The sequence below is a fragment of the Urtica dioica genome, chromosome 10, assembly GCF_054948205.1.
Source record: "Urtica dioica subsp. dioica isolate 48M chromosome 10, U.dioica_male_clone48M_v1_H2, whole genome shotgun sequence".
Lineage (NCBI taxonomy): Eukaryota > Viridiplantae > Streptophyta > Magnoliopsida > Rosales > Urticaceae > Urtica > Urtica dioica.
This window is the reverse complement of record NC_142765.1, coordinates 19,546,874-19,563,736: the sequence shown is the minus strand read 5'-3', so window position 1 is coordinate 19,563,736 and position 16,863 is coordinate 19,546,874. Positions and strand designations below refer to the sequence as shown.

General features: G+C 39.2%; 3 protein-coding genes across 3 annotated transcripts; 2 read left to right on the top strand and 1 right to left on the bottom strand.

The window, feature by feature from the left end:
• The first annotated feature begins 1,705 nt into the window (after positions 1-1,705).
• On the top strand, positions 1,706-4,922 carry LOC149383793 (DNAJ heat shock family protein). The gene is made up of 2 exons (XM_089628758.1): positions 1,706-2,342; positions 4,011-4,922. The coding sequence occupies exons 1-2, from the start codon at positions 1,810-1,812 to the stop codon at positions 4,453-4,455; spliced, it is 978 nt and encodes a 325-aa protein (XP_089484884.1). The 5' UTR covers positions 1,706-1,809; the 3' UTR covers positions 4,456-4,922.
• A 1,980-nt stretch (positions 4,923-6,902) lies between these two features.
• Positions 6,903-12,057, bottom strand: LOC149383792 (Noc2p family). The gene is made up of 11 exons (XM_089629261.1): positions 11,883-12,057; positions 11,722-11,801; positions 11,539-11,610; positions 10,155-10,739; positions 9,199-9,501; positions 8,491-8,820; positions 8,202-8,408; positions 7,962-8,048; positions 7,671-7,765; positions 7,421-7,573; positions 6,903-7,329 (listed from the first exon to the last, which is right to left on the bottom strand). The coding sequence occupies exons 1-11, from the start codon at positions 11,962-11,964 to the stop codon at positions 7,056-7,058; spliced, it is 2,268 nt and encodes a 755-aa protein (XP_089485387.1). The 5' UTR covers positions 11,965-12,057; the 3' UTR covers positions 6,903-7,055.
• Positions 12,058-13,371: 1,314 nt separating this feature from the next.
• LOC149383791 (uncharacterized) lies at positions 13,372-13,640 on the top strand. The gene has a single exon (XM_089629063.1). The coding sequence runs from the start codon at positions 13,407-13,409 to the stop codon at positions 13,614-13,616; it is 210 nt and encodes a 69-aa protein (XP_089485189.1). The 5' UTR covers positions 13,372-13,406; the 3' UTR covers positions 13,617-13,640.
• The last annotated feature ends 3,223 nt before the right edge of the window (positions 13,641-16,863 follow it).

The following is a 16,863-nucleotide window of genomic DNA, read 5'->3' as shown; positions in this document are numbered from 1 at the left end:
GTCTTAGCTCTCTCATTTGAACCAAGGATCGAAATACCGTTACCGTTACCGTTCCGAGCCTTTGAATTTACTGGTAACCCCCCGTACCGTAAAGGAATACCGGGGGAAGCGAGAAAAAAAAAGGAAACCGGTACCGTTGAACTTACCGTTACCGTAGAGGAATACCGTCAAATACCGTATTTACCGAGGGGAATTCATAAAAGAAATATACAAAAAAAGCATACAAAGTATGTAGGATACAATTCATAAAATTAAAAATAGTGTAAAATGTTTCAACACAATATAAAATTACAAACACAACAAAAATAAGTTCAATAGTACAAAACAAAATGATAAAATACAACGCAATTCATCAAATATTATAGTTCAACAAATTCAACATAAAATGGATATAAATGAAATGACTACTCATAGCGAACATACAATGGTCATACTCGAAATTTTAAGCTTAATGTTGTAAATTAAGTACGTCAAAAGGACGAGAAAATTATGTAAATTAATTTTTTAAGAATTATTTTCATCATTTTGGGTTTGGAATAATGAGTTTATCGAATTAATTTGAAATATATTAAGGTAAGGAGAACGAATGAATTATGAGAAACCTTTTATATATATAAGAAAGAATGAATAATTTGAATCAATAAATTAAATAAACCGTACTACAGACTTCCCTTTAAAAAATCAAAGTGATATAAAAATCACTTCTTTGAGCCAACGAGATTCAGCCACGTGTCCCACTCACCCTATCTCTCCTTCTTCTTCGTTGGGCCAAGGGGTGAGTCTGGGATTTCAAAATTTCTTCCCTGTTTCTTTGATTTCTCGTCCAAGTCCTTCACCCCAGGGGAACGGCGCTCAGATCTCGACCACCCAGGTTCTCTCGCCGAGCTTCGTGGAAAGCGCCATCCCAGGTTCGCCGGGTCTTCTTCCTCGCGCGCTCGGCCGGACGCCGCCTCCGCCGGAACCACCGGAAACTTCCGGTTTTGGTGGTTCCGGTGCCGGGGAGCTCCAAAAAGGGGGAACCGGACCGGTTCCCGTCCGGTTCCCCCGGTATTTAAATCCTTGATTTGAACACACCTCAAAACGCATCCTCTCTCCCTCTCTTCGAATTTTTTTTGTGGTTGTAGTCCGGTGGTAGCTTCTGACGCTCGAGTTCTAATTCGTTGAAGTCGAATCTTGTGGTGCATTGCTCGTCTTGTTCGTCATTGTATACTGGGAGGCTTTCACTCACGAAATCCAGCACCCGTGGGAAGGTGATAAAAAGCTTCAAGGAAACTGTCCAACGGGCCTCGACGTTTTTCTTTTTTCCGTTCTCTTCTCCTCATTCTTTCATGCCGGTTTGAGGTTCATCCGGTTTCTAGTTTATTTAAATTAATTAATTTAATTCTTACCCATTGTCTTTTTTTTTCGTCAATATTATTGTAATATTGTTAACAGTAGTTATCTGTGTCGAGGGTCAAACCATGAAGAAGAAAAAAAAATATAAAATATTTACTTACCATTTTTCTGTGGAAAATAATTTATTTAATCTAAGCGCATCCAAAATGAACCAATAAACTATTTATACATAATAGGTATAAAAAAAAAAAATTAAAAAAAAAACTGTACAAATTTTTTTTTAAAGCAGGTGACCAAATAAAAAAAAAAAATCGAAGGATCGTAGTAATAAATTGCATTTGCCTAATTAAGGCGATCAATTTTACATGACTTCATACATATATTACATTATTACATAGTTCCCAAAAAGGCGTCGTTTTGATTCTCTCTGCCTATATATCTCTAGAGAGAGAGAGGGAGAGAGAGAGAAGAATTATGGGGGTGGATTATTACAACATACTGAAAGTAAACCGGAACGCGAGCGAAGATGATCTCCGAAAATCGTACAAGCGACTCGCCATGATATGGCACCCCGACAAGAACCCCGCCGCTCGCCGCCCCGAAGCGGAGTCCAAATTCAAGCGGATCTCCGAAGCCTACGACGTCCTCTCCGACCCCCTCAAGCGCCAGATCTACGACCTCCACGGCGAGGAGGCTCTCAAGTCCGGCCAATTCCCTCCGCCGCCGCCGCGATCTCGCCACCAGCAGTCCGCCTCGGCGTCGGCGTCCTCCGCCTCCGCTTTTCGCGACGCCGACGATATATTTGCCGAGATTTTTGGATCGGAGAGCTCCGGCGCCGGAGGGAGGAGCGCGAGCCGAGGGAGGAGTGCGAGCCGGGGGAGGAGCGGGGCGGAAGGACAGAGGAAGGCCGCGGCGGTGGAGAATCTGCTTCCATGTAGTCTCGAGGAGCTTTACAAGGGTGTGAAGAAGAAGATGAAGATCTCCAGGGTTGTCAGTGAATCATTCGGGTTAGTTTCACGATTTTGGTCTGTTTGGAATCGGAATCGACGTTTTTTAATTTAATTTTATTATTATTATAAGAGATTGATTGATTGTAGATTTTAGAGATTCTGAGTCGATTTTTTGATATTGTGTTTGAGTTGTGAATCGTTTATTCTTCTTCTAGATTTGTTATTTTTTTTTAGGTTTTTGATTAATATGAGTCCGAGGAATCGGATTGAAAATAAGTATGGGATCCTTGAAAGGGGCGTTTGAATTCGGTGGGTGTTTGGAAATCGGATGCTTTTGGATTCGATTAATGTTTCTTGCGAATTCCGTTTAGGGTTCTAATGAATAATTTTTTGTTTTAATTCAGTTCTGAATAAGATTAGGCCTTTAGAAACATTTTTATTCATGTACTTATTATTTATTACGCGCTGAAACTTAGAAATGGATTCATTTTGATCTTGTAGGCTTATTAATATCAGGATGTAAGTGGAAAAATTTGGTGATACTAGGCCACGAAAGTCTAGGCTTTGGAAGTCATGTAGGCATTCCAGTAGTCAAAATGGGAAAAAAGTTGGTGTTGTCTATATCAAAACTTTTATTCTGTTTCTTTGAATACGATGATAGCTGATAGACTTGACCGAAGATTTCAAGACTTCGTTGTCATGGGAATTTAAGTCAAAGCATTCCGACATGGCATGAAATTAACTCCTTGGCTTTAGATGCCAATCATCTCCTTTATTGTTTAGCCCCTTTGTTCTTTATTTATTTGACCGACAGTCCAACACTGAAGCTTGGAGTCCAAGCAGGGTATGTTGTGTCTAAGGGCTCTCTGAATCTATTGTTGTTCTAGCGGTCTGTTGGCGAGTTGTGGTAGAGTCTTCGAAGGAATAATCCTTTGTGCTTTTTAATTTTTAATTTAAATTCAACTGTTTATGCTAGAACGGAAACGTAAAAAATGCGTTATAGAAATAGTGGGTTGTTGGGTGTGCTATAATTAGGCAAGCAATGTATTATAAATGTCCTTATCTTCTGGCCAGTTTTTTTTTTTTTTTTTTTTTTTTTTTTTTAAGGATTTAGAGTCGGCTTAGGGTAGACTAAATTATGTGGTTTTGGCATAGCATTGGAAGAATTGGAACTTCCGAAGCTTAGACTTCGTTTTATTCCCAAAGAATTTTTGGAACTACTCTGCGCTGATGTTTTGGCTTAGAAACCCGGTTTATAGAAGTTGGAGGGTATTATGGACTGCAACATTCCTTCAAATTGTGTTTTCAAATTACTCTTGTTTCTTTAGGGACAGTTTTTTTTTTTTCATCTATCGTGTGGAATTAAACATGAATGAATACGCAGATAGTTTTATCTTTCTTAGTCCAGCTTTGTTTTCTTCTTTTTAGTCTTTTTCATTTGCATCTGATGTCTTTTGCCTTAATTGTGTATTTGGACCTTATTAGTTCCTTTCTAATGCTTTTTGTTTGGATAATATGTTCTTAGCATGTGCCAGCATTTTGGTAGAAGCACCTGATATTAATTTTCTGAAGGAAAAAACAAAAAGCGAAATGATTGTTTAATAATGATGTAGTTCTCATATCGACTCATCAGAAATGCCTAAATGCTTCAATTTCACCTGTCCATAAAGCTCGTGGAATATACTCATGATCAAATTCTAAACAAGCATTTTCCCGTTCTTGCAGTAATACTCGCACCGTGGAAGAGATTTTGACGATCGAGATAAAACCCGGATGGAAGAAAGGCACGAAGATAACGTTCCCGGAGAAGGGAAACCAAGAGCCCGGGGTCGTTCCCGCGGATCTAATCTTCGTGGTGGACGAGAAACCACACGCCGTTTTCAAAAGGGACGGTAACGATCTCGTGGTCAACCAAGAGATCACTCTGTTGGAAGCCCTCACCGGAAAGACCTTCGAACTACAGACTCTCGACGGAAGAAGCTTATCGATAATGCTGAGCACCGTCGTCAAGCCCGGGTTCGAGAAGGTCATGGTGAACGAGGGCATGCCGATCTCTAAAGAGCCGGGTAAGAGAGGTAACTTGAGAATCAAGTTTGATGTGAGATATCCTTCAAGGCTTACCGCTGAACAGAAAGCTGATCTTAGAAAGGTTTTGGGAGGAGTGTCGTAATAGTAAACTCGGTGCTAATTATTACTATTGACGGTTTCGTGATTGGGATTAGTGTAGATAATTTCACGTCTATTTGGTTGAGGAATGTGAATACATTAGGAGGGGTACACTGGGCTGGAAGGAGAAGAACTGTCAGGCTTTTTTTTTAATAGGATTGTATCTTCAAATGTTAGCATTTTTTGGCTTGGCGTTGCTGAAGTGGAAGAAGGGAGTGAGAAAGATAGGCTTTGTTTTATATCTTTTGCTTCAAGTTTTGGTGGGTCATTAGATTTGCTATTTGTTTCTTTTGTTATATACTTGAGAAAAAAAAAAGTTGTTAGATTTTAGTTTTTTACAGGCTGGTTTTGTTACTTGTAGAAAACTGAATGCCATAGATTTTCTTTGTTACAGATTATTGTTTTGGCCCGGGTTGTTTCGAATGGTATTGTTCTATTTTGCAATTGTTAAAAGATCGCATGTTTGATTTATCTTTGGCTAAACTCTCAATGTTAAATGCGCTTTCTCTCTGGATTTGAATTTCTTAAATGTAAAAATTTATTGTTGTGCTTAGGCACGAAGGTAGGTGCAAGTGGGGGCAGGTTAACCCCCATCAATTTTTTTTTTTTGTTAATGTTTTTAATTTTTACCTTACAAATTTATAAATTAGCCCCTTTAAACTTTGTCTTTGCATATTAGCCTCCCTAATTTACATTCTGGTTTCGTGTGCTCTTTCAGAAACTCAATAGAACTCTGGTTTATCCTGTATAATTTTAATAACCCAATTTATACCCACATATTTCAATCAATTGCCTCTGCCAAAGCTTAAAAACCTTTCTCGAGTCATTCTAACTGGCCTTTGTGCTCGCTCGCATGGCCATGAGACTGATTTATAAACCTTTCCTGAGACATTTCTAGCTGGTCTTTGTTTAGCTTGGCCTTGTGACTGATGAATCTTTATGGTCGGAACAAATCTCCGATATATGCAACACACGCAAACACATGCATAATCCAATACTAAATTTAACGGGAATCTTGCAAATATTTTTCTCTATTGTTTATGAACAAATAGCTCGCTCCAAAAGTCAGTTATCTTTCAGGATAACGGATATATATCGATGGTATTTCGAGATTTGCCCATATATGATATTTATCGAGGATACCGAAAGGAATGCACTAAAAGGATATCCAGACATTGAGGAGGATTAGTGACGGTCTTGCATTTGCGAAAGGCCATAGGGAAATACCGTGCTCTCTGGACTTTTATAAACTTAGTAAATTAAAGAGTGAATATGAGCAGCACAGTCAGCGTGATTGCTTAGCACGACTAGTGTGATGCGTATGCAGGCATGTGCCTAGCACACGCTCTAACTAACAATCCCGTGCTCAGCACACTTTGTAACTAACTCTTTATCGATAGATTAGCATATAAAGCTAATTGTCATAAACACAGTTAAATTAATGAAACGATAATGATTTTCATCAACGGCCGCTGATGAGAGATGGACAGTACTCTCTGACTGCTGATATATATCAGTACTCTTAATGAAAGAGTGAAGAACAACCAAGCACAATTCTCTTTCTTCTCTAAGAGAAGAAATATCAACCAAGACCCCCTTCAACCTCGTGCATCGAGACACTTCTTTTTCTAAGGTTTCATTCAATTATAAGAGTTATGGACGATGGATAAACAAATGAGCTTGACCGATGGCGAGATCTATGAAGAAGAGAAAAAAAGATGGAAGACCTGGAAAAGAATGTGATAATCTTGTAGATAGAATTGTTTGCGTGCATGATGCATGGTTTGGTGCTTTAAAACACCGCATGTTCGAATTCTGATAGGTTTTACGCTCCATGTCTATGTGTTCCTTAACGACCCATAAGTACCATGAAGAAAGTGTTTAAAAAAATGAGTACGATTTAGGGAATAAAATAGAGGATCCACAACGTACGTATTCTTGCTGTGCATGCTCTATTGGATGGGCGTCGATACCTTCGATTTGGTCCGTCTCCTTGTCGTGAATCCCATTTCGGGGCACACCTCGCAAAGGCCTTTGTTTCTTTTTTCAGTGTTTTCTTCTTTCGTATTTAGCTTTAGCATGACAATTTCATTTTCCTTTTATGTTAAACTATTGGGTTATAGTTCGACCATGGATGGAATAACCATCTTTCATAGTCGTATTACGGGCGTATTGTTGGAATTATTTGTTCTTCTAGAATGTACTAACTTTTGCTTGGTCAGTGGACCTCGGTTATTTTGATTTCAACAAATGAGGGAAATTTGAAAGACGAAACCTAATATATAAATAGATAGAGCTTGGATTATTTATTTATTTTAAAGCTCCAGCCATCATTTCATATATTTAAAAAAGAAATAAAAAATTCTTATCTTTCACTTTAGGCAGAAGTTAGCCTACAAAATTTCTCACTTAGTATCTCATTTTTCTTAAAATAATTTGCACTTTTCTTAGAGCTACACTGGCATAAATAGCTAGGCCCTCTGACAGATGGTGTTTCGGTGGCAATACATTTTCTTATGTGTTAACAAATATTGCAAAACAAAGTAAAAGCAAAATCCCAACTCAATCAAAATTTTCTTGGCAAATGAATACAACAGAAACAGCCTAGTTAGAAGTGGTTCTCTGTCTTTTCTTCGATCTCTTCCCATTAGACTTCTTGAACTTCGACCCATTAGGCTTCTGCTTTTTGTTCCGCTGTTTCGGAGGCAAAGCCGGTTTCTCATTCTCGTCTTCTCCGTCACTGAACGCATCGTCATCATAATCGTCTTCATCGGAACTGAGAACCAAGTCCTGAACAACATCTTCATCGATCGCAGATTCTTCCCCTTTCTTCTTCTTTTTCTTCTTCTTCTTGTTCGATTCCTTGGGTTGCTTAGCCCTGTTTCATTCAAACAAAAGACAACAACGCATGAAAACCTTTTCAACAAATTAAGAATGAGAGAGAGAGAGTGATCGAGCATTAAGCGTACTTGGAATCACTTCCGGGTAACCAAGAGGAACTAAAGGCTGCATTGCCTTCCTCATCGGGAACCAGGTCATCGTCGTCGTAATCTTCTTCGTCGTCGTCGCTTTCAGGCTTTCTCTTCTTCTCAAATATAGAAGAGTTTTCACCGACAAGAACACTGAAACAGTCGAATGTATATAAGCAAAATTAGGGAATTTGATCACGAGACATAAATAAGAAAGCGGCTTTAAAGAGCTCCGATATGACAAAGGAACCTGGAATCGGCCAACGAGTCGGCTCTCTGCTGAGCTCTTTGTCGCAGAGTCAACACATACTGCGACAGAGGGCTCGCTCCCGCTTCTCTCTCAGCCTTCAGTAAAATATACGATTCTAAGTCGATTGATGAGACAATGATAAACTCGATGAAAAGGTAAATGAGAGATTTTAGGCAGAAAATATAAAAAGTTGAAAAACAAAGGTATGTACCAGTGTGTCACCAAATATGAAGAGAAGCTTGTAAAAAAAATGATAAAATATTTAAATAAACAAAAATGAAAGGTGCGTACCTCGAGAAAAGTCGCGACAGCATGATCATTTGGTGTAAAAGAAACTGAGGTGCGCTTTTGGTTTATAAAGGCAGAGTTGGCCTCAACCTGAGACAGGAAAAAAAGGATTTTAAATAGATGAGCATAATGCTACTGAATCTGGTAAAATCTAGCACAGGTAATGAGTTCAGTCAGACATGCGAGCACACACACAAAAAAAAAAAAAATAAAAAAAATAAAAAAAAATAAAAAAAAATTCACCTGGCGGATGAACTGCCGCATTGCCTTGCGAAAGCGATCAACTTTGGTAGATTTGCAAAAATTACGTAACCTCACACCCGGAAAAAACGACAGCTCGAAGAAGGCAAGCGAGTAGCTCCATTGGGCCAAGTGCTCCGCGGTCTCGTCAATAACAGAGAGCACACACGCCTCCTGGAACGCCCGGGTCTTCACGGTAAGCTTGTTGACCTGGCAACACACACGCATCAATACATCAAACCAGTCTTTAATAAAATTATAAAAAAAAAAAGTTGACAATCCAATCCGATACCTTCAAAACCGTACGCAAATCGACGGCTTTGCCGACTCCCCCGGCGGCGGGCCGGTTGAGCTCCTTCATTTCAAGCATGTCCAAGAGGAGCATGGAAACGGGGATGTAAGTGCCGGTCGAGGCGGCGATTCGGTTGAGCATCCTCGCGCAGCGCAGCCTCAGGGGAATGTATCTCGCGGTCGGAACCAGCCGGGCCACGCCGGTGATTATCTGGGTCAGCGGAAAAGCCAACAGCTTGAAGTCGGACTCGACTCCGTACGCACACACGGCTCCGGTCCAGAGCTCGAGGCAGTTTATGTATTTCCATTCGTATACCTTACGAAATGCTTCCTATAAAAGAGAGAACCCATGAGTGGGAAAATGTTTGGATTGGTAGAGTGATGTGAACCCATTGGCTTGTGCGGTGGCGCGTTTACCATATTCTACTATTTTCATGTATGACAAATGATACTAGCTGAGAGACATTAAAGATTAAAGTCAAGTAGTCATGTATAATAAATAATACTATTTCCTACGTCGCAAAATTGTGGGAAAAGGTAATAATTTGCACAATTAAAAACGAGGGTCTTATTTTACATAAATACTTTTACGCAGTTAAGAAGCGAGTATTATTTTGCACGAAAATGAAAAAAAGTGAGGGCATTATTTTGGAGTACTCTACTATCAATCAAGATAACTTGCACAAGAAGATAAAAGAGGAGACAATACCTTTGATCTCGTATTAAGCGCCTCCCTCAATATCATCGCCAATTGCCGAATGAAAACAAAAGCATGTTGATACGCAGTCGGAAGATCGACGCGGAAAAGCTCAATGACGCAATTCTGCAGAAATTGGAGGTGTTGCAGTTTCGCTGCGTTGACGAATTGGCAATTCATGACATAGGCTTTGTATATCCCTTTAAAGCAGTCGTCCAAACAGTCGGCTCCGACACGAATGCACAAATCTCTCAGAAACAGAAATGTGACAACGGGAAGAGCACCTCCCCCGGTACCCCAAAAGTGAAGAGCAACCTGAAACAATAACACAGACACAATTTAATAAACTAGAAAAATTACAAAGATTTTCACAAGTCCAGGCTCTAAGCCAATTTCTCTCACTTAAATGACTATAGATCAAAGTATCTAAAATATAGAGTTACTCAACTCCTGTATTTATATACAATTCTATTTTCTTCTCCCTCGTATTTTTCCGGGTTTCAAACACACCCTAAAGGTTATTTCCTATTTAGCTTCTGTTGTTTGGATTGAGAGAAAGGAAAACGGGAGGGAAAAAACTGATGAGGAGATTCTATTTTCCTTGGAAAATTAAAATCCATCCAAATTTCTACGTGCGGGGATGGGATCCACTTTCGTGTTTCATTTCTCACTATCCCCAACTTTTCCCCCTCCATGAATTCCAAAAAAACCATAGAACTCTGATTTTCCCTCTCATTTTTCCTTAATTTTCCGGGTTACGAACAGAGCCTTAAAATAGAGAACTTATATATTCATAAATCTGTTGGGGTTTTGGGGTCATTTTCTTTTCGTGGGCATTCGTCTCTTCTCCTTGGGGTTTGTTCTGCCTCATTAGCATTGTAAAAAGCAATCGTAATATTCATAAACAAAAGAGAGAGAGAGAGAGAGAGAGAGAGAGAGAGAGAGAGGACCAAAGAGCTCCAACGTACCTTGATATACTTCCTTCGGAGACTCGGCATAGCAGCCAAGAACAAGGAAGAGTACTTGAGGCGGCGCAGAGTGAACGAGATCATCATCGTGTCGGTCATCTGGTTCAAGACGTGCAAGGAGTTCCCGAGGTAGGACATGACTATGTGGTTGTAGCTCTTCCACTGCTTTGTCCCGACGAGGCTCAGCACCATCTCTCCCCTCCCGCCCGTCGCAGGCAGCTTGAACAGCCTCCGGAGCACGCCGTCCATCTCGGTCAGCACGACCAGCATTATCTTGTTGAACACGCTGCTCGACATCGTCCCGAACTTGCTCGCCGGGTCGTCCCCGCTGTCGTCTCCGTAGTGGCACGCCGTCCGAAACCCTCTCATGAGACACCGCACCGAAGACAGCCTCGCCTCCGCTCGCACCGAGTCGGCCCACGCGTCAACCATTTCGGCGGTGATTGTCCGCCCCGAAGGCTTCTCGTCTTTCTTCTCCTCCGCGGCCTCTTCAGTGTCGATAGTCTTCTTGACTTCATTGCTATCATCGGCTTCTTCTTCTTCTTCTTCCTCTACCAGCTCTTCGGCGTCGGTGTCCATATCTTCCTATATTTACACATGTACATCATAGTGGTATCAAGAGACTTGTCATGAAACCTGTTAAGAGTGAACAACAATTTGCAGACAACTATGGACCTTCCTATATATTTATGGTAACAAGAGACTTGTAATGAAACCTGTTAAGAGTGATCAACAATTCGCATACAAATATGGACCTTCCTATAGATAAATACATGTTATAATCGTAACAAGAGACTTGTCATGCAACCTGTTAAGAGTGATCAACAATTTGCATACAAATATGGACCTTCCTATATATTTATGGTAACAAGAGACTTGTAATGAAACCTGTTAAGAGTGATCAACAATTCGCATACAAATATGGACCTTCCTATAGATACATACATGTTATAATCGTAACAAGAGACTTGTCATGCAACCTGTTAAGAGTGATCAACAATTTGCATACAAATATGGACCTTCCTAAATATTTATGGTAACAAGAGACTTGTAATGAAACCTGTTAAGAGTGATCAACAATTCGCATACAAATATGGACCTTCCTATAGATACATACATGTTATAATGGTAACAAGAGACTTGTCATGAAACCTGTTAAGAGTGATCAACAATTTGCATACAAATATGGACCTTCTTATATACACATATATATTATAATAGTAACAAGAGACTTGTAATGAAACCTGTTAAGAGTGACCAACAATTCGCATACTAATACGGAACTTCCTATACGTACATACATGTTATAATGGTCACGAGAGACTTGAAATGAAACATGTTGACAGTGAGAAACAACTTGTATTCAAAATATGAATTGACTTACATCAGCGTCCTCGTCGTTGAAATGTAGGAGCTCCTTGTCATGCTCTTTCAGGAACTCGTAGAACTCCGGGTCCTGCGTGAAACGAATAAAGCCAATTCATTTGATCGAATAGTCATTCTCAAATCAATTGCTGATAATAAAAAAAATAAAAATAAAAAGAAGCAGAGAGTGTGATTTATTCACCTTTTCTCTGAGTCTTTCTAGCTGGTCTTTGTGCTCTTTCGCTTGGCCTTTTGACTTCCGTGGTTCCTCGTGCTCAGGCCCTGGGAACGAATTGCCCATATACTGTAATAAGTAAACACATACACACAAACACATAGAGAGAGAGAGAGAGTAAGACGAACCTTGTGCCGATTTCTTGGAAGCGTCATTCTCATCCGAGGAAGCTTTTTTCCTGCTCCTCTTGCGTCCACTTACGACCTCCATATCTCGTATTGCAAGAATTGCTAGAGCTTCGGGAGAGGTATAGAGAGAACCAGTTGCGTTGCTTGTTTGAAACCAAGACCAAAATTCGCGTTCAAAGCGAAAGAGAATCAGCCGTGATGGGCAGTTAGGGCTTAATTCAATGGGCTTGTCAATAGGCCCAATAACCATTTCACTCAATAGCGCTCGCTTATTATATTGTGGAAATAGTCGAACCATTTTAATCATATTTCAATAATATATTTGGGTTATTAAGTTATATAGACACATAGTGAATTGGGATATAGCTCACCTTTCGTTAATTTCTTGTAAATAGCCAAGTTAACTTATTAGCATATTAATAAAAGACTTATTTAATCCAGCCAAACATATAAAAAAAAGGTAGTTAATAGGCTGCCACGTATGCAAGTTGGCTATTTATAAAGTATTTACTAAAGGTTGGCTAATTTACAATTCATATAGTTTAGGTGGCTTAAGTAGCCAATTTTTTTAATATATTTTGATAATTATTGACTAGATTTCAGTAGTTAATAATCTCATTTCAATAACAGTTAACCAAATATCAATAATAGTTAATCATATTTCAATATTTGTTGACCAAATTACAATAATTGGTAATCAGATTTCAATAATTGTTTACTAAATTTCTGAAACATAAAGGTATTTTTGTTCGAAAAAATAGAAACGGTTACTAGTGAAATATTTTGAAAATATGAGTAAAATATGAAAAGTGACGTATGTTTTAGATTGCTTATGAAAATTTTCCCTATTATATATTGAGATTTGTTAACAATTGGCCATTCTCTATGGGTGATACTAAAATAATAGCCAAACTATTAATTTATTAGGAATTTAGCCAATATTAAATTAGATTCCCTAAAATACCCTTTACTAAACGTATTACATTGCTCAACAACCTTTCTTCTCAAAATCTTCCCCGAAGCTTGAAGATCTGATCTTGGTCATTCTGGATCTGGATCTTCTTCCTCGGCCGATCTTCTTCCCCTCCGCCCGATCCCGCGGCGTCCTCCTCGTCGCCCTCACCTCCGTCGCCGGAAACCCCCTCGCCGCCGCCTGCGACATGGTCGTCCACCTCCCCGTCTAGCGCGAGAGAAGATCTCTTCGTCCTCCTCTTCGTCGTTGTACATCGAGAGAAGAGCGAGCGCCGACGAAGGAACGTCGGGGGACGGAGACCAGTCGCGCGAATTGGGGGCGACGATTGTAGGTCCGAGTCGTCGGGCGCCGTCGCCCGGAGAGGCGCGGGAGAGACAACCCTCCTCGTCGCAAGGTCACCGGGGCGGAGCAGACCCGGCCGTCGAACCAGCCTTCGTCACGCAGATCTGGAGAGTGACTGTCCAGATATGATTGTTCACGGTGATACACACATATACACCACCACAGATGCACACATATATATAATATTCTAGAGAGAGAGTAGAGAGAGAATGGCAGATTGGGGACCGGTGGTGATAGCGGTGGTGCTATTTGTTTTGCTAGGCCCAGGACTGTTGTTTCAGCTTCCGGGAAGGAACAAAGTGGTCGAATTTGGAAATTTCCAAACAAGTGGTCTTTCGATTCTGGTTCACACGGTCATTTTCTTTGGACTCATCACTATCTTGCTCATCGCTGTTGGTGTACATATCTACACTGGATGATCATTTTTAATTACCTCTTCTTCTTCTTCTTCTTCTTCTAATGTATTCATGTTTATTAATTGTGCTTTTGTTTTTTTTGGTTCAGTTGTGTTGTTTTTTTGTTTGTGATCATTGATCGTGTGCAAAGTTGAGCATTTCCTGAGATGTTCCCAATTGTTTTTATTTTACGTGGTTTTATTTACTTTATTTATTTATTTTACCAAGTTGGTTGAAATTTTTAAATTTTATACTATATAAACACAGGATTTCGTGGCCTCTAGTATTATAAGATGCAAAAAGATATGCCATTGCCAACTCATGGAATGCGCACATCTTTATTCAATGGTTAATATGATTTACTGTCGGATTTACTATGTTCGATTGTTCACGGAAATAATTAGTAAATCGTATTTACTGTTAGATTAACTAGTCCTCATATTTGATATTTTTCCTGTTAGATTAACTAGAAAATATTATGGTTAATCGTATTTACTGCTAGATTAACTAGTCTTCATCTCTGAAGTGAAAATGAAAGAGATGAGAGATATAAAGAGAAGATCGATATAACAGTAAATCGGATTTACTGTTATATTTACCATAGAAACGAATGATTTACTCAATGGTTAATATGATTTACTGTCGGATTTTTAGTCCTCGATTGTTCACGGAAATAATTAGTAAATCGTATTTACTGTTAAATTAACTAGTCATATTTACCATAGAAACGAATGATTTACTCAATGGTTAATATGATTTACTGTCGAATTGTTAGTCCTCGATTGTTCACGGAAATAATTAGTAAATCGTATTTACTGTTAGATTAACTAGTCCTCATCTCTGATATTTTTCCTGTTAGATTAACTACAAAATATTACGGTAAATAAAATTTACTTTTGTTCTTGTTACGGTAAATAATATTTACTGTTGTTCTTATTACGGTAAATAAAATTTATTGTTTTCTTGTTATGGTAAATAATATTTACTATTATTCTTGTTACGGTAAATAAGATTTACTATTATTCTTGTTACGACAAATACGATTTAATATAGTTTTTGTTATTGTTAATTAGATTTATTAATTTTTTTGTTATAGATGATATAATTTACTATGATAGTTAATATTATTAACCTAAGGGTATAATTGGAATATTGGAATGTTGTCATGATAAATTGGCTATTTTCCTAAATATGTTAATAGTTTGGCTATAATTTTAAAGTAGAGGTGTCATTTTGGCTAGTTCTTTAGCCGGCCCTTATATATTTTATGTTTTATTTTAGAGGGAGTGGCCACAAATATATCTAATATTAAGTATATTTGCTGTCAAGTCCTTTTTGTTTAATGGCCGGTAGGTATATAAATATGCCTAATGTACAAATAGTTTAAGCATGAATTGAATGATGAATAGATTTGTGCTCAATGAGATTGTCTCGAAATATAATGCTTATCCGAATAGAGTGGTTACGAGATCAGAATGAGAAAATATAATAAGGTCGTCTTCAAGCCATAGTTCTCGCCAACGACGATAGTTTTAGCCCGTATCGGAATGCCCACAAGTTGACGGCGAGAGAGAACTAATGAGTACAAGAAGGATTTTCTAAGAGCATCTCCAATCTCATGTAGCAAAATGGAGTTGGATGATTATGTATAATAAATCAATATCCAATTTACATAAATAAAAAAAATTCAATTATTATGTATCCCTTTTACAATTTTCTTTAATGATTGCTATGCATTTCAATTTGTGATAATATACAATTCGCTTAATTAGAAAGAAGATGGCTTTTAGCGAAAATGAAAAACACATGGAGAGAATAGAGTAAGTTATTTTAATCCTCATGTGAACGATACATTTGATTTTATATTTTAAAATATGAGAATAAAGTAGACCTTAATATTCCCCCTAAGGTCAAGTCTTTCTTGTGGCGGGTGTGTAGGGGCTGGATTCCGACGAGGACTCTCCTCCGACATCGTCATATTACCTCCGATGACCGGTGTCCGGTGTGCGAAACGGCAGGGGAAACTATCTTCCGCGCCTTTTGGGGCTGCCCTTGGGCCAAGAAGGTGTGGAAGCTTGGTGGGTTTAAAGATATTGTTCGGTGCTTCCGGGGCGACGACATGATTGGATTGCTCCTCCTTGCCTCGACGAGACTCAAGGTACGCTCTCTTGAACTCTTTCTTACTATTTTATGGGAGTTATGGAATCACAGGAATGGTATATGCTCGGGGCGAAAGGTGTGGAAGCCAGACTCCCTCCTGGAATGGTCGGTTATGTTCCTACGTGATTACCAAGAAGCGTGCGGGGGACATAAGGGGGAGCGGGAGGCTGCCCCGCCGAGACAGTGGAACCCTCCTCAGGAAGACAAAGTGGCGATCTCGGTGGACGTCGCTGTCCATTCGAATGAGCCTCGGATTGGGCTTGGGGCGATCGCGCGAAATGTGAGGAGGGAGATTCTTGGTTCAGAAACGATTGTTATTCAGCTCGGTCTCTCGCCCCAATTGTTAGAAGCGTCGACGATGCTCCAAGATATGGGGTGGTCATGTGTCACAGTGCAATCGGATTGTCTTGAGGTGATTTCGGCTCTCCGATGGCGTGAGGTGCCGGTTACGGAGCTAGGTACAATTATTAATGATATTTCTCTTCTCTTTCCTAGTTTTGATAGCTTAGATTTTGTGTTTCAACCAAGGGATTGTAATAATGTTGCCCATGTTCTTGTTAGTTGTGCTTTTAATTTTGATCCGGGCGCCAGGTGGTTGGGATCGGCCCCTCCTAATGTTGTTCAAGAGGCCGTGAACGATCTCCGTGGTTTTAGTCCTTGATGTAACCACGGTATTCATCCGCCACTTAAGTGAGGGTTTTTAATGCTATTTTTCCGTGGTGCCGGTCACGTTTTTAAAAAAAAAAAAGTATTATGTAGAGGTATATGAAGTGCATATATTCAAATTTACCCAACGAAAAAGCTAAACACTAAATAAATGAGAGAGATACAAAGGTTAGCCATCTTTGGAATTTTTGTTTGATAGACTTAAGGAAAACTAAATGAAAATGTACACGATAAGGAAAATAAGAAAAATAAACAGTATGCTGTAAGAAAAACTGCACAAAGTGGATATTTTATGAATTATAAATATAATGGATATTAGGAATTATGTTGGCAAAAGTCACAGTGATAGGTGATTCTTCAGGAAAATTTCACAGATACTTCATTTGCTGGTAAATCTTAGAATATTTCGCGTTGTCAAACATTCCATAAATATGATAATTCTAAT